The sequence below is a fragment of the Glossina fuscipes genome, unplaced genomic scaffold (genome assembly GCF_014805625.2).
Source record: "Glossina fuscipes isolate IAEA_lab_2018 unplaced genomic scaffold, Yale_Gfus_2 1, whole genome shotgun sequence".
Taxonomy (NCBI): Eukaryota; Metazoa; Arthropoda; class Insecta; order Diptera; family Glossinidae; genus Glossina; species Glossina fuscipes.
The window spans coordinates 47,247,307-47,264,127 of record NW_023998415.1 but is presented as its reverse complement, the minus strand read 5'-3'; the positions used below and the strand labels follow the sequence as shown (position 1 = coordinate 47,264,127).

Below are 16,821 nucleotides of genomic sequence, written 5' to 3'. Positions count from 1 at the left end.
GAAGAAAGTAATATCCTTCTAAGTAGACATAAATGGTAGAGTATTCTTAATGATGGATGATTCTTAATATAAATTGGGAACTGTTTGCAAAAAAAATTGTCTTTAAGATGTATTTATTTTTTCATATTATTTTTGATACATTACTTTTAAAAATTGTAAAACAGCGATATGATCATTTATTGAATGAACGTAATAAACTTTTTTGCTAAAAATAAAAATTATACAAATTATCAAATCAAGGATAGTTTCAATATTATTAATTTTACTATTTTTTTCTACAGATTCTGCCAATTATTTTTTAACGAATCGGGAAAATATACCTGATTGCGTTTATGGATTAAGTTTCTTAAGTTGTCTGAAACTAACATAATTTATATATTTTTTAGGTTATATAGATAAGATTATATAAAGTTTTTAGCTTTTTTAGTTTTATTTGTTTGTTACAACGGTTATAAGATTCGTATTACATTTGTTGAAGTATGTTTGTAAGATGTAAAAATAAGCCTGTTAAATCACATAGAGTATTTATTTCTAATCAAAAATGCAATTTAGAAACAGAAATCAACGTTTTTCATATTTATAATTGTTTTCCTAAACAAAAAATTTTATAATTTTGCGACATAGAAATCAGCTGTTTTTCAAAGAATATAATTTTGTCTAATTGGTACGTATAATGTATGTGAAACTCGTTTGGGAATAACAGGGATTTTTCAAAGTCAATTGTTACCAGCTCTTAGAAATCACAGGGTAAGCATATTAAGATTATTGTTTTGTGAAAAATAAGTGTTTAGTGCAAAAACGGTTTCATTTAAAAATTATTTTGCATTTTAAATTTATATAAGTATATGCATATAAGTAATATATTCTGTAGCATTATTTGTTTCTATAAATTTATATAAATATTAACCAAAGAATAAAATCTTTTTCAGCAATTTCAGTTTCAAAAATATTTCTTGATTATCTGTAGGGTGAATGTATTCCGAATTAGATCCTTGTACATCTGGATGTAATATTGACTCGTCCACTGGTACGGCATAGACAGCGACAATATTTATTATTAAAAACGTAAGTAATGACTAAAAAACAATTAATTAAACGCGTTTTTTAAAAGTTTCTTATAAGAAGAGCTAAGATCGCACATACCAAATGCAGGAAATTCATATTGCTATTTTTTTTTGTTTTTAAACTAGTTCCTTAGTTTACAAAGAAATAATGTTTCGAAAAAACCGTATAACCGACTGTTGAAAGCAAAACCAACTGACATTGAATTTACTTAGGGTTTCAGTATTTATAGCGCCGTTAACAAATTTTTATTCCAAGCTTGCTAAACGACGTTGACATAATTCAGTAAAATATAAAAATAAAATACGCAAATAAATAAATGAATAAAAAACAAATGTATCTTCTCAATAAAAAAAAAAAAAGAAAGAAAAATGAAAAAAAAAAAAACAGCCCTGCCTCACTACGAAGAAGTTTACATGTAAATGTATGTGAATGCGAACCAAATATTTCTATACAGAAAACTTTTGATGTATGCGCGCATTTCATAGAAACCCCTTACAAAAACGCTTGACTAACAGCATGACTATGAATGTATGCTGATTTTATCGTCGAAAATACCTACAAAACAAAGGAATCACAATACTCATGCAGTTCAAATCATTAGTTTTTGTTGTTGTGTTTAATGATGCTTCAATGTTGTGATGTTGTGTATATATATATATATATATATATATATATATATATATATATATGTATGCAAGTTTAAATCTATAAGTGTATTTGTTCACATTTTGCTAATTTGCTAAATACTTTGGAGGGTATTTTATTTACGATCGGTAATGAATAATTAGTACTTTTATTGATAATAAACTTAATAAATCAAAGCATACATACATATATCGGCATTCGTTGATAATTGCTTCGAATTTACGAAGTTAGTTTAAATCTGTATTCGTAGATAGGCTCGGTTTTTCTATACTGAAGATTTAAAGGAAACGTTTCTGAACATTAGAGCATAGGGTAACGGATGGTGGCAACATAAAATCGGCAAGACACGACAGTATCGTCAAATTGTTTCACCTAAGGCGCTAACTTAGTTTGGATTGGCATTTCCCATAAGCCTTTCGCCTCAAATTCTGTCTATAGTTTTTGGCGTGAGGTGGAACTTGAAAGTTTATCTAATGTACCCCTAGCTTTGCTTTGCTATCAGGGTAGCAAAATTCTAATAATTCGAAATCTATTTCATAATACCGCTAACATAGCAATTCTTCTATTATTACGTATTTTAATGAGAATTGTTTGTCCTGTTTTACCTTAATTATGTTTCCCTTCGTTCATAATCATAAGTATATGCTATGCTGTGAGTGCGTTCAATAATACCAATTAGGGCTAATATATGACGAACTGCTCTAGTAATTTAATAAAAACAAGTAAACTTCGTGGTTCATAATCGGTAAGTTTGAACCATAACATATTTAAAAATTATATCTTTTTTATCATGTACAGATTCAGGTTTCGAAGGAACGATTATAAGAGAGGGAGTTCAAAAAACGACTCCAACCATTTCAAATTTTTCATACTAATTGAGAATATCGAAATACTATTACCCAGGGCCTTTTGTCGAGCAAGCTGGGAAAATTGCAATTCTGGAAAAATGTATCGATCCGAACAATTTTTAATAGAGTTCGTCCTTGGTTCGTCAAAGCATGCCAGTATACCAAAATTCATAAAAATATCTCAAAAATTGCGACCTGCAGCTTGACAGACAGGCTAAGATCGATTTACAAAATGATTTTGAATCGATCGACATAATACTCCGTACGGGCAATTTTAATATACTCTGTACCGCGAATGGTCCAGGGTATAAATATAATTTGTGAATAAACGAAAATGTGAGATACGACATACGATCAGTGAGCGTATCGTGCGAATGTATGTTGCGATCAGAGGTATCGTAGACCTTACCATACCAGAACGGCTTTATGGCACTGGTTTAAGAAAATTTATTTTATATTTAAATTTTTTATATCCATTCTCGAGTCTAATGTCGCTTGCGATATTTCCGTGAACAAAATGCTATATTAACCTTGAAAAAATCGCAACGTCTTACTTACTTAGTTACCACAACATTTATAATAGAGTTCTCTGAACATTGAACAATGCTTGCCCATAAGTAGATGTATAGGTGCGACACAAAATCTACTCGATCTAAACACCGATGATGGGCAACAAAGAACGCCTGTCAACGCCATTCATTATCGATGTTTTAATTGAAGTATGGTAGTGCGTATGGTAGGAACGTTCAGAGAACTGGGAGCTGGGAGTCATGTCCGCACACCTAACTTTTTAATATCTCTAAAAATTTAACACATGTCATCACGAATGTAGACATACATGCCCAGACAAACATGAAAACACAAGTTTATATGTAAAATGTTTTTTTTTTTTAAATATTGTTTATGTGCTTTTTGTAGCCATAATTCGATGATTAGAAAATAGAAAACCTGTTTTTGCGCCTACCTTGGCCAGTATCAACCAACCAGCCAACTACAAATGTAGATAAATTTATTCGTTAAGTTCATAAAACTGTTGGTCAAGTTGAGAGTCTAAGTTCATATGTGAACATGTCTGTAGGAAACCATGTAAACGATAAAAAAAGAAGAGAAAACGCAATAGTAGGAGGCGGCCCACCATTCAGCACCCTACACAACTTCGTTTCGAATTCTCGAATTAAGACTTTATATGGGGAGTGGTCGGTAAAATGCTTCGATCCAAGCCATTTTCAATAGTGTTTGCCTTTGGGTCAAAACACGTCGATGTACCACATTTTATCAAAATATGGCGAAAATTGCGATATGTAAGTTAAACATAAGAAAATCAGATAAAAAGACGGACAGACAAGTCCGTTAGTGATTCTGAATCGATCGGTATAATAAAAGATGGGTCCGCCTCAATTGCTTTTGAACGTTGCATACATCCTCAAAAATTAATAGACCCTTGTACGGCAAGTCGTATACGGTGTGGCAACAAAACAAATATATGTTTACAAACATATATATAGATGGGTAAGATAGAAAGAAATTTTCAAGACAAAAAAATTGAAATAAAAAATAGGCATAGATTCATTTAATATTATTCATAGATAGACGGACGGAGAGATGGATAGATAAGCTCGAGATAAATGACGTCACGGGAAATTAATCGGCGAAGCGAATCGATTGAGGCGAATCTAAGGGCTGAGCCATTTCGACAAGTACGGAGAGAAATGAAAGAACTAAAGTTCAAGAATCAATAACTTATAGTTAGCTTAGTGAAAGAGCTTAGCTAGTAGTGAATAACCTGTGAAAGATGACAACTACACTCAGGAAAGTTCATTACGGTTGATCTTACTTCTACAAAGCCATGTTGGATTTCTTAATAACGGAAACGTTTCTACCTTTGCGTAGCGGAAGAAAGCGGAGAAAACGATCGTTTCTAACGTAAAGTAAAAACGCTTGAATTCGGAGAAAGTTATACACGAGCACTTAAGACGCTGCAATTTTGGCAAAAATTTTAAGTGTTTGTCGTTTATAAGGTGGTTTGAAATTTAATTAACTTAAATTGTTTTCATGTTTTGTGTATGATTTACATATGTTTGCAAATATTAAGTTTGCAGGATTGCTTTAAACCGGTTTCATTATGGAATATACTCAATTTACCTTACACCACTTATGGTACGGGTATATTAAGTTTTAAGTGGATGACTTAGGCCGTTAAGGCAGACACACTTATTATTATTCCGATATTGAATCGATCTAAGCTTCTCCGTCTCTGTGTTTGTTCATCTGATGTCTCTTCACGTATTCTTGTTTTCGATCTGGACCAACGCCCTATTTTGAAAAGTCATTAAAATCGCTTAGTAGTATTATTATGGCATTACCAAAAATTTCCATCTTTTAGGGTAATGTTTTGAATGCCTTCTAAATAGCCAACGCTCCAAGGAAAATCCTAAATCTTTGTAGGGTAAAAAAGTCGAATTTTTGATATTTCTTGGTAAAAATTGGTCCGCAATAGTCATTTTTGCATTGAAATGAACCTTGCCGAATTTGGACTATGTAGCTCCATTTTTTGGACCCCATACCCGATGTAAGAATTGTCATGAAAAATAAGACTTTAGATAGCAAAAATGCCCAATATTTTATGATCAAAATTATTAAATGTTTTGAAACGCATTCTTAATAATCAAATTTGAATCATATGGGTCCACTTTTTTCGATCTCTTTTCATATAGGGGTTCTCATGAACGCAAAGTCTTTCGGTAAAAGAAAAATTAAATTTTTTAAACTTTGTAATGAGCCATTTTGGAAGTTGGGATCATATTGATCTTTGACTCTATGATTCTTTGGACTCATGGGATCATATTGATCTTTGACTCTATGATTCTTTGGACTCTATCTCATGCGTGTGAGGTTGTCGTGTCAAAAGTATGCCCTTCCATATTTCAAAACGAGGAAAATTAAGTTTTCTAAATTTGTCATTCATGTCAGTTTTTCGAACATCGTTCAGTGTAAGGGCTTTCATGAGAGAGAGAGAGAGATTATGATCTTACATGAAAATGATGTACAATTTTTGGTGTATTATTACGAAAGTGAATGAATAACTGTATGAACTGTGTGAAATCACTGTAGAGTATTTAATGATCGACCTCGACTGACTATAATTTACTTAATTACTTGTTTTCATTTATTTATTTTTACCTACAATCTTTCACTAATTACTTGTACACAGAAATTGTGAACCTTCAAAATTACCAAGTATTGGCAATAGAATAGTGAATATACACTAAACTCAATTTCATGCGATTTGATTCTATGTACAGTACAGTGCAGTATAGTACAGTAGTTGCCTAAGCTTTCATATATTTCTTGTAGTAGAAAGGCGGCGATGTGAAGACATAAGTATTATAAGTCTTATCACTGGCGCCTTAAACATAGAGGATAGAGGACATCAGGTTCGCTGCACGAATATTCTAGTGGGCACTCACCCACCCGCTCTTAAGTATTAATAAGCTTATCCAGACAATTATTGGCTATAAAAAGGCATTAATATGGGATAAGGTGTAATCATGTCTTAATGAAAATAACAGAGATTTTGTCAAGTTTTTTATTAAAGTTTAGTGTGACCAAGCCGATTATTACATTGCGTCCATTTGGCTGCAATTAATAGGCAATTCCGGCGTTCTATTCCTAAACGATAATAGCAAAGGTCATTAAAGACTTTTAAATGCAATGTGAAATTAATTTTCTACCAGTACACAGTACACAGTTGTAATTTCAAAGATGACGACATAAAACCAAAATCCTGAACTCTTCTGGAGTTCATGTTGTATATCTTGCGAACAATTTAATATACCCTCTGTTGATTCAAAATTATTTATTATTGATTATTGTTATTATGTACTTGAACTTGGATTTTGTAATTAAAAAGACAAGTGAGGACATTATAGCAGGATAAGGCCGACTCCTAAGTACTCTATACAATTTGGTCTAATATAATTGTTTATTTATCATTTATCTTCATTATAAAATATCAAAAATCATAACTTATTTCCATGTGGAGCGGGCCACAAATTTAAAAAATCATATGTTGTGGTCAAAGAATTTATTATTCTTCTCTTAAATTCGCCTTAGGGTGCTAAAAACTAGGCTTTGTTATCCTACGACATCTTAGTTTTCACAAGATCGCTCGAGAGTTCATGGTGGGGCGAAAGAGTTAACTATTTACTTAGCAATTTGAAATCGTAGGACCATGAGGAAGCTCTGAGGTCTTCTTGTGGCGTTAAAAGCGAGCCATGTTAATATCGTAATGGTCACCGAAACTATTCGCTACGCTTAGGACGCTTAATGCAAGAAAACGGAAAGAAAAATCTGTTGGGATTCATAAAAATTCTAAAGTCTGGAGGGCTAGGGGCATGGATAAATATGATAGACTTTTCAGATGGCGATCCGGATTGTCCAGTGATATAATACGATAAAATCGAAAAAAATAGGTCTACGAGGTGCAAATTTACTATAGCGAATTTCTATATTAAATTTCGATTACAGATCAATTTTCATTATAAATATTAAAATTTAGATAATTGTGTAATGTAAACTTACTTGTCTTAGAACCGGACTGCGAAACATTGATCCATTCGATCCAAACTTTTCACATCAATTTAATAGGCTGGGATACTAGTAAATTGCGATTATTTTGCAAATATATGGAATCAAGCGGTTTAAATCTCAACTACGATCGAGTTTCCAATAGAGGCAAGCATATGATCTAAGTTATCCGGTAACCTTCAAAATCCATACTTTTTCAATTTATTTACAAAATATGCAGATAATAAATTTGCCAAAATAGGGTGTTGTTAAGCAGATCTAATCCATTTACAAAGCGTTAGTTCTTTGGTCGAAAGATGTCACTTTAGCAAATTTCTTCAAAATATTTCAAAAATTTTATACGAATAGTTTAAATGCAAATATTTGTCACAGTGGAGAGAGGGTTGAGTTTAATTCGCTTCAGACAAGGATATTGAGTCTATCGTTTTGGTAGGGGCCTATCTTAAGTCCATTGCGATTTTTTATATACCATTTCCATTTACTTAGCTTGATATAACTGATGTGTAAGTAGGCAACAGGTTAAGGCTTCCCATTGACTTTTAGCTGAACTTTTAGAACTATTTTTGTTCAAAATAGTTATATATATATATATATATATGTATATACAGTACATATTTTGTCTACAATTTCAGATCAAAAAAAATCCTTTTTTTTGTATAGAAAGAATTGACTCAAAATCTCCTACAAATTAAATCTTCCTCTAATTAGATTCGTACAGCCGATAATTGATTGTCTGGTCGACTAAGTTTGCATTCTTTTAACATTATTTAACCCATTACGTACATTTGTAGATAGCCGGTCTTGTCAAGACGATATGAAAAATGTCTAGCTAACGATGGATTCTATTTTCAATATTATTTATCATTAATAAGAGCCTATGCTTGTTTCACATAAAATTAAGTAAGAAAGCTATATACGGCGGGGGTCGAATCTCGCATACCCACCACTATTTCGCATTTTAAAGAAAAAAGTGATCTCGATGTCTACCATATTCATTTTCAAATTAATTCATTTTTAACGCGAACAATATATCTTCACTTAAGGAGTTTTCAACATTCGGTCTTAGATGCCTTATGATAAACAAGCATAAAATCTCGAAAAGGTGAAAAAAAAAATAAATTTAATTACTTGTAAGTGTATGTGGGCATCGCGGATGTTTTCCACTTTGGCACGTAAGCAATGGAGTGCTTCCTAAAGTACACTTGGAACATTCCAGTCTTCTAGCGTTTATAATTTTTGAGTAACGAGCGAAAATCCAAAAATTTTTGTCAAAAGGAAACGGAGTTGCGTTCAGTTTACGCTCCATTACGCACTTCTTCTCGTTTTTAATACTGGCCTGCTGGGAGAAACTTGCAATGTTTCTACGAAATTTGAAGGCGATATTTTCATTATTGCGACCAGGAGAGTGCCAACAACACACAACACACAGACGAACAGACGAGCAGGGACGGGTAAATCGACTCAGAATTTCATGCTGATCAAGTAAACATATACTTTATAGGGTCTCTGAAGCTTCTTTTTGGGTGTTACATATATTATAAAAAAAAAAAAAACAAAAAAAACGAAATGAGTTTATTCCCATCTTACACTGTTGGGTATGATAACAAAAAGAAAAAAAACCGATCATTATTAAAATGTAATAAATTCGTAATATGTAATAATTAGTAAGAAATATGAAGATAAGATAGTTATATGAAATAAGAAAAATCGCTGAACAAGTTTTGAGAAATTTCCCTAAAAAATTGTACTCAAAGTACAAAATACTTTATCGTACTTGCAGACTGGCAGACTGGCGGTAGACTTGAAGAAATCTCTGCTTATTTACGTGTTACTTACATTGATTTCAAATTATTTCTGTTTTAAATATTTGATTGGGATTTTCTTATAGATAATGTTTTTTTTTTTTTTTTTTTTTTTTTTTTTTTTTTTTTTTTTTTTTAATAGATCGAGATATCAAAATGTGTTTATCGCTTATTTATGCTTCAACAGCGTTGAAAGTTTTTTTGTTTTTCTTTTTCAATGTCCGTAAATGAATGTTTTTTTTTTTTTTTTTTTTTTTTTTTTTTTTTTATATAATATATTTTTTTATACATAAAGATATTTATTCTATATGAATGCAGTAAAATATAATTCACCATGTAATGAATGATGAAAATTTATCATAAGAATCCGTCAAAGATCATGCTAGTGTTTCCAGTTGTTATATCTGAATATATTAAAAATGCTTGATTAGCAAAACATTTTTTTAGGTTATGTTTATTCATATACATCTCATATCAAATTTCAAAAATATTCTCTTTTAACAGCTTATCGGACCGTTTTGTAATGATTCATTACATTTAGTCGCTTCCGTTCGCTTTTTATATATTTTTATTTTCGCATTTTAACTTGTGAAAATCTATCATTTTTCGCTCAGTAATTGGGTTCGAGTGAATGTGATGACATCGCAAGCTCGCCCAAAGTTTTGAGCTATTAACAAATCGGGCTAAGCCCTACCCCACATCATATTGTCTAACACAGTTCTTATTCCTGCCAGAGATCGCAAAAAATTCGACCCTATTGTTATATTAAAAATTAGACGTCTTTGCAAATGAAGGCTTGCCTTCCATAAGAATGGTTGCACCCAAGACGTACAAAAATGTCAGTTTTTACATCAAACTACGGTTATGAATCCATTTTCATCATAAAATATTGAAGCTTCGAATTTCTGTCCTAAAAAACAGAAATTTTCATGAAAATCCCTAAATCGTATAGGATCCAAATATGGGCGTAGATAGTCCAAATTTAGTAAAATTTGAATTTTTTCTATTTCAAATTACCATCAAGGGGTTAAGTTTCATCATAACTTGTTAAAACTTTAACTTTTCTGAGCTAGAAATTATCAATCAAGGGATCAAGGGTACGACCCAACATAGGGTAGGTCGAAATGGTTCAAACTTGTTGCAACTAATTTTTTTTTTTTTTAATTAAATTAGTATTACGATCTGATTCTCATCACGAGGCATTGAAAATTAGACTGTTTTGTCATACGTACTGCAGTTTTCGTTCTTTGAGATGTGGTTGAAAAAAAAATTTCCCCCACCAGTCCAATGTTTTCATACCAATTTAGAATGTAGAAGTGCCTAAGATTACTTAGGCACTTTGAAATTGCTATTTTTCTCATAAAACGGCTTCACAAAATAGGACGTTATATGGGGAGTGGTTGAAAAATTGGACCGATCCAAACCATTTGTAATAGCGTTCGTTCCTGAGTCAAAATATCTCACTGTATTCAATATTATGAATATATCTCAAAAATTTCGACCTGTTGCTTGAACACAAATTTACATGGGTAGACGGGCAGACAGACTTAGATCAATTCAAATAATGATTCTGAATCGATCGATATAAGAAAAGGCGGGTCTGTCTTAAGCAATTCTGCCTATTGCATACATTCGCACAAACTTAATATATCCTGTATCACAAGTGATATTGGGTTATAAAAGAGGAAATTTTGCACCGATAAGAGGGAATCAGATGTTAATACAAAATTCTGAACACTTTACCTGAAATGAATTTATGCCTTATGCGATGGGTGCACGAAAATTCGTTGCAACAGTGTTTATTGTATACTCTCAAGCGTGAATTCATTTATCTAAGATTGTGTTTTGGATTTTGTTGTTTTAACAATAAATAACTAACTGGTTTAGAAATTAGTAAAAATATTTAAAATATTCATATTCAAATGAGCTAAAGTCAGTGACCCAACAGCTATGTCTTAGCATTAGAGAGTAAAAGAAGAACACAATAAGGAAGAAAGATGTAGTCGCCTCCGGCGAAACTTTAAATATTCATACCCTCAACCCAACACTTAACAAGTAATCGAAATTTTATGTGCTTTTCTATTGCCGTAGAGCGATACATAAAAATTCACAAGCGTTTTGTTTATTATGGTTAATTAGAACTTTTTTACTCTGCTCAGTAATTGGGCGCAAGAGTTTTTATTCAATATCTTGTACAGTTTTCGTTTTCTTTTTTCGTGTAGGCGCCGTGTTATTAAGTCACGAGTCAATCGCGAATATTGATTGTTGTCATGAAATTTGAAAGAATTTCACGAAATAATTTCTCTTTTAAGTTTTACATCAATATAGGATGACATGAAGAGATCATTTTGTTATGGCGAGTATCGTCAGTCGTTCGCGGAAATCATTCTTATCTATACCGAAATTTCTGCATTCGAATTAACCTATGATAAGCAGACAGAGGAATGGACATACGGACAGATTAAATGATAGCGGGTAAGTCATTTCGAAGTAGTAATTAAATTACTTAAGAACACATACGTTTGATGGGTGTTTTGCTTCGAACTTCTGGCAAGGATATCGAATAAAGTGCAATTCTTCGATAGCTGCTTTAAATGTGGACTTATCGAGTAATCATTTGGATACATTACCGCGTTAAAGTTGAAATATTTGCAGTAAATGTTAGCAGTGACTTTTAGGTTAATATTATGCATGCGATTAATGTATTTGGTAAATATTAGTATAGTAAGGGCATGTGTTTGTAGAGCGACTTTAACTCCTGCTTCCCGCCTCTATACTGTTTTCGCCATTTATTCAATATTTATAATCCTAATAAACCTAATCGCAACAGATAGAGGTGACTATATAGATTAAAAACCCTACGAAGATTAAGAATACCTCTAATAGATGACCAATGGATGATCTTTCGAAGCAAAATGTTCCGTCTTATCAAGTTGCCATAAATCTTAAAATGAATTCATTTCTAGACATTGTGTCTTCGGACAAATAAGACGACTCTACGGGTCTTTTAACGTGATAGTCTAAGCAAGTCTGGGTTCTTTCTTTACCTCACTTAACTTAACGTATTTGGATGAGTCAGAGGTAGAATGCATTTAGTAGACAGAGGCAGTCAAGTTAAGCAAAACTGAAGAAGAAGTTAAGGCAAAGGATTATTTGTAAATTTCGAAAATTTTCATCTAATGACCAAAGTGTTCGTTAATTATTTTTAGTTTGCGGAAAAGGTGTTGAGTGATTTTTATCTTATTTTTTTTGTTATTTCATTTCATTTCATTTCATTCATTATGCAATTGCATAACATTCGCTGTTCAATATTGTCTATGATCCTTTCGAAATTTTTTAAAATCTAATGATAGAGAATTTCAAACGACTTGTCGGCTAAGTGCTTTTCGTAGTCTTCTTTTGGGATTCTTGTAGAGAATAATGGGAACGATCGTCATTCATTCGTACTAATTGACTAACTTTTGAGACGAATGACGGGACACAAAGCTATCCTTATGCAAATTGTAGATTGAATTATCGGACTTTAAATGCGCGCTGGTAGAATGCCATCTGCTCAGTGTTGACCGATGTATAATGACGAATGAAACACGAATTTAGTGACAAAAAATCTTCTTCAATATATCTTCCCGAAGCCGATATTGAAACTTAATACCTTATTAGTTATAAAACTACTATCTCTCTCTCTCTCTCTCTCCCTCTCTCTCTTTCGCTACATCTCTCTCGTCTCAAGTGAATTTAGCGAAGAATTTCTTCACTATATATATTTATATGTACATTGATGATGATACATGCATATATATATGTATATATATATATATATATATATGGTAACGATTTTTACTTGACCTTATATATACGCAGGCACACGCACGCACACATAGACGACACATAGACATGTATTTTAATTTATAAGAAAATGTTTACATTTTTATTTAAATTTTAAAAAAAATATTAAAAATAATGATGTAAAAAGCATGATCATATTTTATGAAAAATGTAATACGTGGGAAAAAGGCTCAGACAAAATTTAACCCCATAGAAGAAGTTTTTTTAGTTTTTTTAATTTAAAAATCGATTGCGAGTTTTGGGCGGTTGGCTGATCTCCGGATTCATAAATATTGCCTAACAAAGACTCATCGACAGGCACGGCCGAGACAATCGCAATAAAGGCAATCGAAAGAAGGCATAAGTAAATTGTCTATATGAAGAAGAAAGAAAAGAAGATGAAGAAAAAAGAACACAATGGAAGACAAGATAAAAATTTTGAATATTATTTTTGTTGAGACGCGATTCACGCAACTTACCGCAGTTAAAAGTTTCATTATGCCTTTCGTTACGCAAGTGCAAAATGACAAAAAAATATAATTTATGTTGTTACACCTGCACTATGGTCGATGTGTATTCTCAGACTGATTGTTTCCTTATTTTTAAAACTTAACTGAGTTCAATACAAATTGATCAATGTCTTTTATACTTACAAAAACAAAATACAACAACAACAACAACAATAAAGATTCGAAAGAAAAGAAAAAATCTTTAGCTTATACTTGTATGCCGACTTACGGGCAGAAGATGACGCTTTACACCCTACAACATAGGCATAGGCAAAAATCACCTTAGGGGCATGGCTTGCAAGTAATCGAAAGTTTACATTTATAATATCGAGAAAATACTGAGAGTCTCTCAATTCTCTCAATCTTAGTGTAAAAGTGAAATGGACTTTTTATCGACATGGGGTTGATTCTTATGTTATGTTAGATTAATGCAGAATTTTTATCAAGTTTTTTATGGAGGGCAGCACGACTTGCATTTGCGGCTATTTCTTAAATTCATACCCGTATCAAAGTAGGATTCGCTTTTGAAAATAAACTTTTCGCTCCTTATGATTATTATTATTATTATTATTTTTATTAGTTGTGATAGCTGAGTTAAGATCTAACTAACAATGATGGGATATATTGATCATTGCGATCATGCGAATGCATGCATGTTATATAATCTTTCCGAAATGCGAAATTAAATTAATTAAAATAAAATCATTTAACCTAAGTAATAACTGGATTAAAAATTAGTAATTAAATTAATTACAAGAAAGTCTTCTAATTAAGTTAAATTTAGCTTAATAGGCAGAAATGTTGAAAAATTTCTATATTTTAATAGGGTAACGTATTAAATGCTTGACTCTAACCCTATATATATATATATTTATGGCATTTTTACTGGTTTCATGCCCAATATTTACTCGACTTCATCACATGCCAAGTTACTTAAGTATATAATGCACAAGCGTATATGCATAGATGTATATGTATGGATGTAGGTATTTGTTATGTTCCTCAACTTTACTAAAGACTTTAAAATCATAATAGCCCTCACACTTATTATCATGCAAAATTATATACATATATACATATAGTATATACATATATGTAAGCAGATGTGTATATAAACGACGGGTATGTCCGCAATCAGGTTTGATGATATCTTCAAAAATGAACTAAAGTATTTGTACATATATGTACAGGGGCTTGTAATAGGGTGTATGTGCCCTCGGTCTTTCAAGTTATTATTGTTTTTATTACTTCTTCATCTATAACAATACGTCTAGGTTTATTCGGTTTCGTTAAACTTCCTTTAAATGAAAGTATTATGATTTCCACAAGAATTGTGCTAAGAGAATTAATTCTTAAGTGCTTTTCGAAGCGCTAAGCAAATTACGCAAAAGCACTGCTGCAATAAATTCAGTGCAGGTTTTTTGAGTCACATCTAAACGGAATTGCTTATGCTTGGAGAGAGAGTTGGATGTATCGCAAGAATTTTGCTAGAAAGTCATCCAAGCTGAAATCTTCGATTTTGCCCGTTTCTGACACTGAAATTCCTTAACCTTAGCGGTTGCTTTTTCTCTTTTTTTTTTTTTTTTTTTGTTCATGGCTGTAGCGAAACAGGTACATTGTACAGATTAGTGTGGACAGAGTGGAGCGGAGGACATCGAAATTTGAATTTGAAAAGAAAGCTTTTTATATTGATGCCTATTATCGATGACGATTGATATTTTCTTGCATAAATTGACATTAAATCAATTTATAATTTAAGTGTTGCTGAGCTAAGATAAGTAACCTCTTTTATGTGGCCATTTGTTTTTGAGGGAAGAAATGCTTTCTCGTTTACAATCAATTAATTAAATATGCATTGAATTATTTAATCTCTAACTGCACCCAAATAAGCGCAATTTACGTGCATTGCCTAATATCTACCTAATCGTTAGCTTGTACACGATTTTTAGCCTAACTGGAAGATGGCGCAATGGTTTCTCCTCATTTATCCTATATATCGTATATCGTATATCGTATATCGTATATATTTTAAAACAGCATTTTATACAGTTTATTAACATCTCTTCGAATAATTGAAAGTCTTAGGTCAATTACTCAACCGCATATTCATGCAGTGTTTTGTGTTTAGTAATGGTCAATTCTTAGCCAAATTTAGCTGCTTTTTGAATTGGACGTTGTGTGTGACACGACTTAAGAGAACACCAAACTAATGTCGATCTAAATGCCTTAGAGCAAAGAAGAAATTTATGATTTTTTCATTCATTATTCAGGCTGATAAGAATCATAAATATATATACTGAAAGAGGTCTCTCATGAGTAATTCATTGCATTAAAAAAAAACTAACTAATCCTAGTCCACAATACGCTCTATGAAGGAAATCGAAAGCGAAAGAGAAACTATATTAAGTCCGATTTACATCATGCTTATAAGAGAAACAATCGTTTATGAATTGTTTACACTGTCTTGCCATTACTCCTCCTCGTCTGTATTGCATTGCATATAGGCAAAGAGAAAATGTATTAACATAAGAATAACATAAGAACTTTTTATACTCCATAAATGATATGAACGTACGCGAAATTTCAAATCCGATTTCTGTTGATTGTTTGACAGCACTTCAAAAGCAATTTTATAAGCGGACATGTGTACTTAAATACAACGCCACACATATAAATGTTATCTATTTTAAAGAATATTTTTTCGGGCTTATTGAGTCTTTTGTCGAATTCCCGTTTATGTCCGACACCACTTATGGTACAGGATATATTAAGTTTGCGGGAACGTGGGTAACAATCGGCAGTGCATAAAATAGATTCACCTTTTATTATGCCATTCATATGTTTGTCTGGCTGTCTCGTGGCAGTCCATGTAAGTCTATCTTCAAGCTGCAAGTCGCACTTTTTGAGATATTTTTATGAAATTTAGTACACTGACTGAAATTTTTTTACATAAGGACGAACATTATTGAAAATGGTTTGGATTGGTCCGTTTCTTCAACCAGCCCCCAAAATAAAAAAAATGGCAAAATTTGTCGACGAAAGGCGCTGAGTAGCAGTATTTCGACTTTCTAATTTGGTACGAAAAATTTGATTTGGCTGAGTGAGTTTTTTGAACACCCTCTCGTATAACCATTTCTACGAAAACTGAATCTTTATATAGTAAATAGGTCTGATTTTCAATATTTCATGGTGAAAATTGGTTCGTATGGGTAAATTGAGAAAGAAATTATCGTTTGGACCGAGTTTGAACCATGTAGGCTAATATTTTGGATACCACCGCTTATAAAGAGTTTTAGAAAATGTAAGCCCTGACGTCTAATTGTTAACGTTTTGTAATGAAAATTAGTTCATCATAGCAGTTTGACATAAAAATTAATTGTACAAAATTTGAATCACATACGTCTATTTCTTGAACCCCAATCCATATAAGATATCTCTTGAATTGTAAGTGCTTCAGAAAAAAATGTAATTTTTAATATTTTACGAAAACGATGAAAATCACTTGATAGATGATAGTAGCAATTTAGCAAAAAAAAAAAT

At 31.9% G+C, this 16,821-nt stretch overlaps 2 protein-coding genes across 2 annotated transcripts; both read right to left on the bottom strand.

The window, feature by feature from the left end:
* Positions 1-102: 102 nt before the first annotated feature.
* Positions 103-1,216, bottom strand: LOC119632364. The gene is made up of 2 exons (XM_038025228.1): positions 1,144-1,216; positions 103-1,076 (listed from the first exon to the last, which is right to left on the bottom strand). The coding sequence occupies exons 1-2, from the start codon at positions 1,159-1,161 to the stop codon at positions 903-905; spliced, it is 192 nt and encodes a 63-aa protein (XP_037881156.1). The 5' UTR covers positions 1,162-1,216; the 3' UTR covers positions 103-902.
* An 11,758-nt stretch (positions 1,217-12,974) lies between these two features.
* LOC119644976 lies at positions 12,975-13,318 on the bottom strand. The gene is made up of 2 exons (XM_038044719.1): positions 13,252-13,318; positions 12,975-13,145 (listed from the first exon to the last, which is right to left on the bottom strand). The coding sequence occupies exons 1-2, from the start codon at positions 13,267-13,269 to the stop codon at positions 12,975-12,977; spliced, it is 189 nt and encodes a 62-aa protein (XP_037900647.1). The 5' UTR covers positions 13,270-13,318.
* Between the last annotated feature and the right edge of the window lie 3,503 nt (positions 13,319-16,821).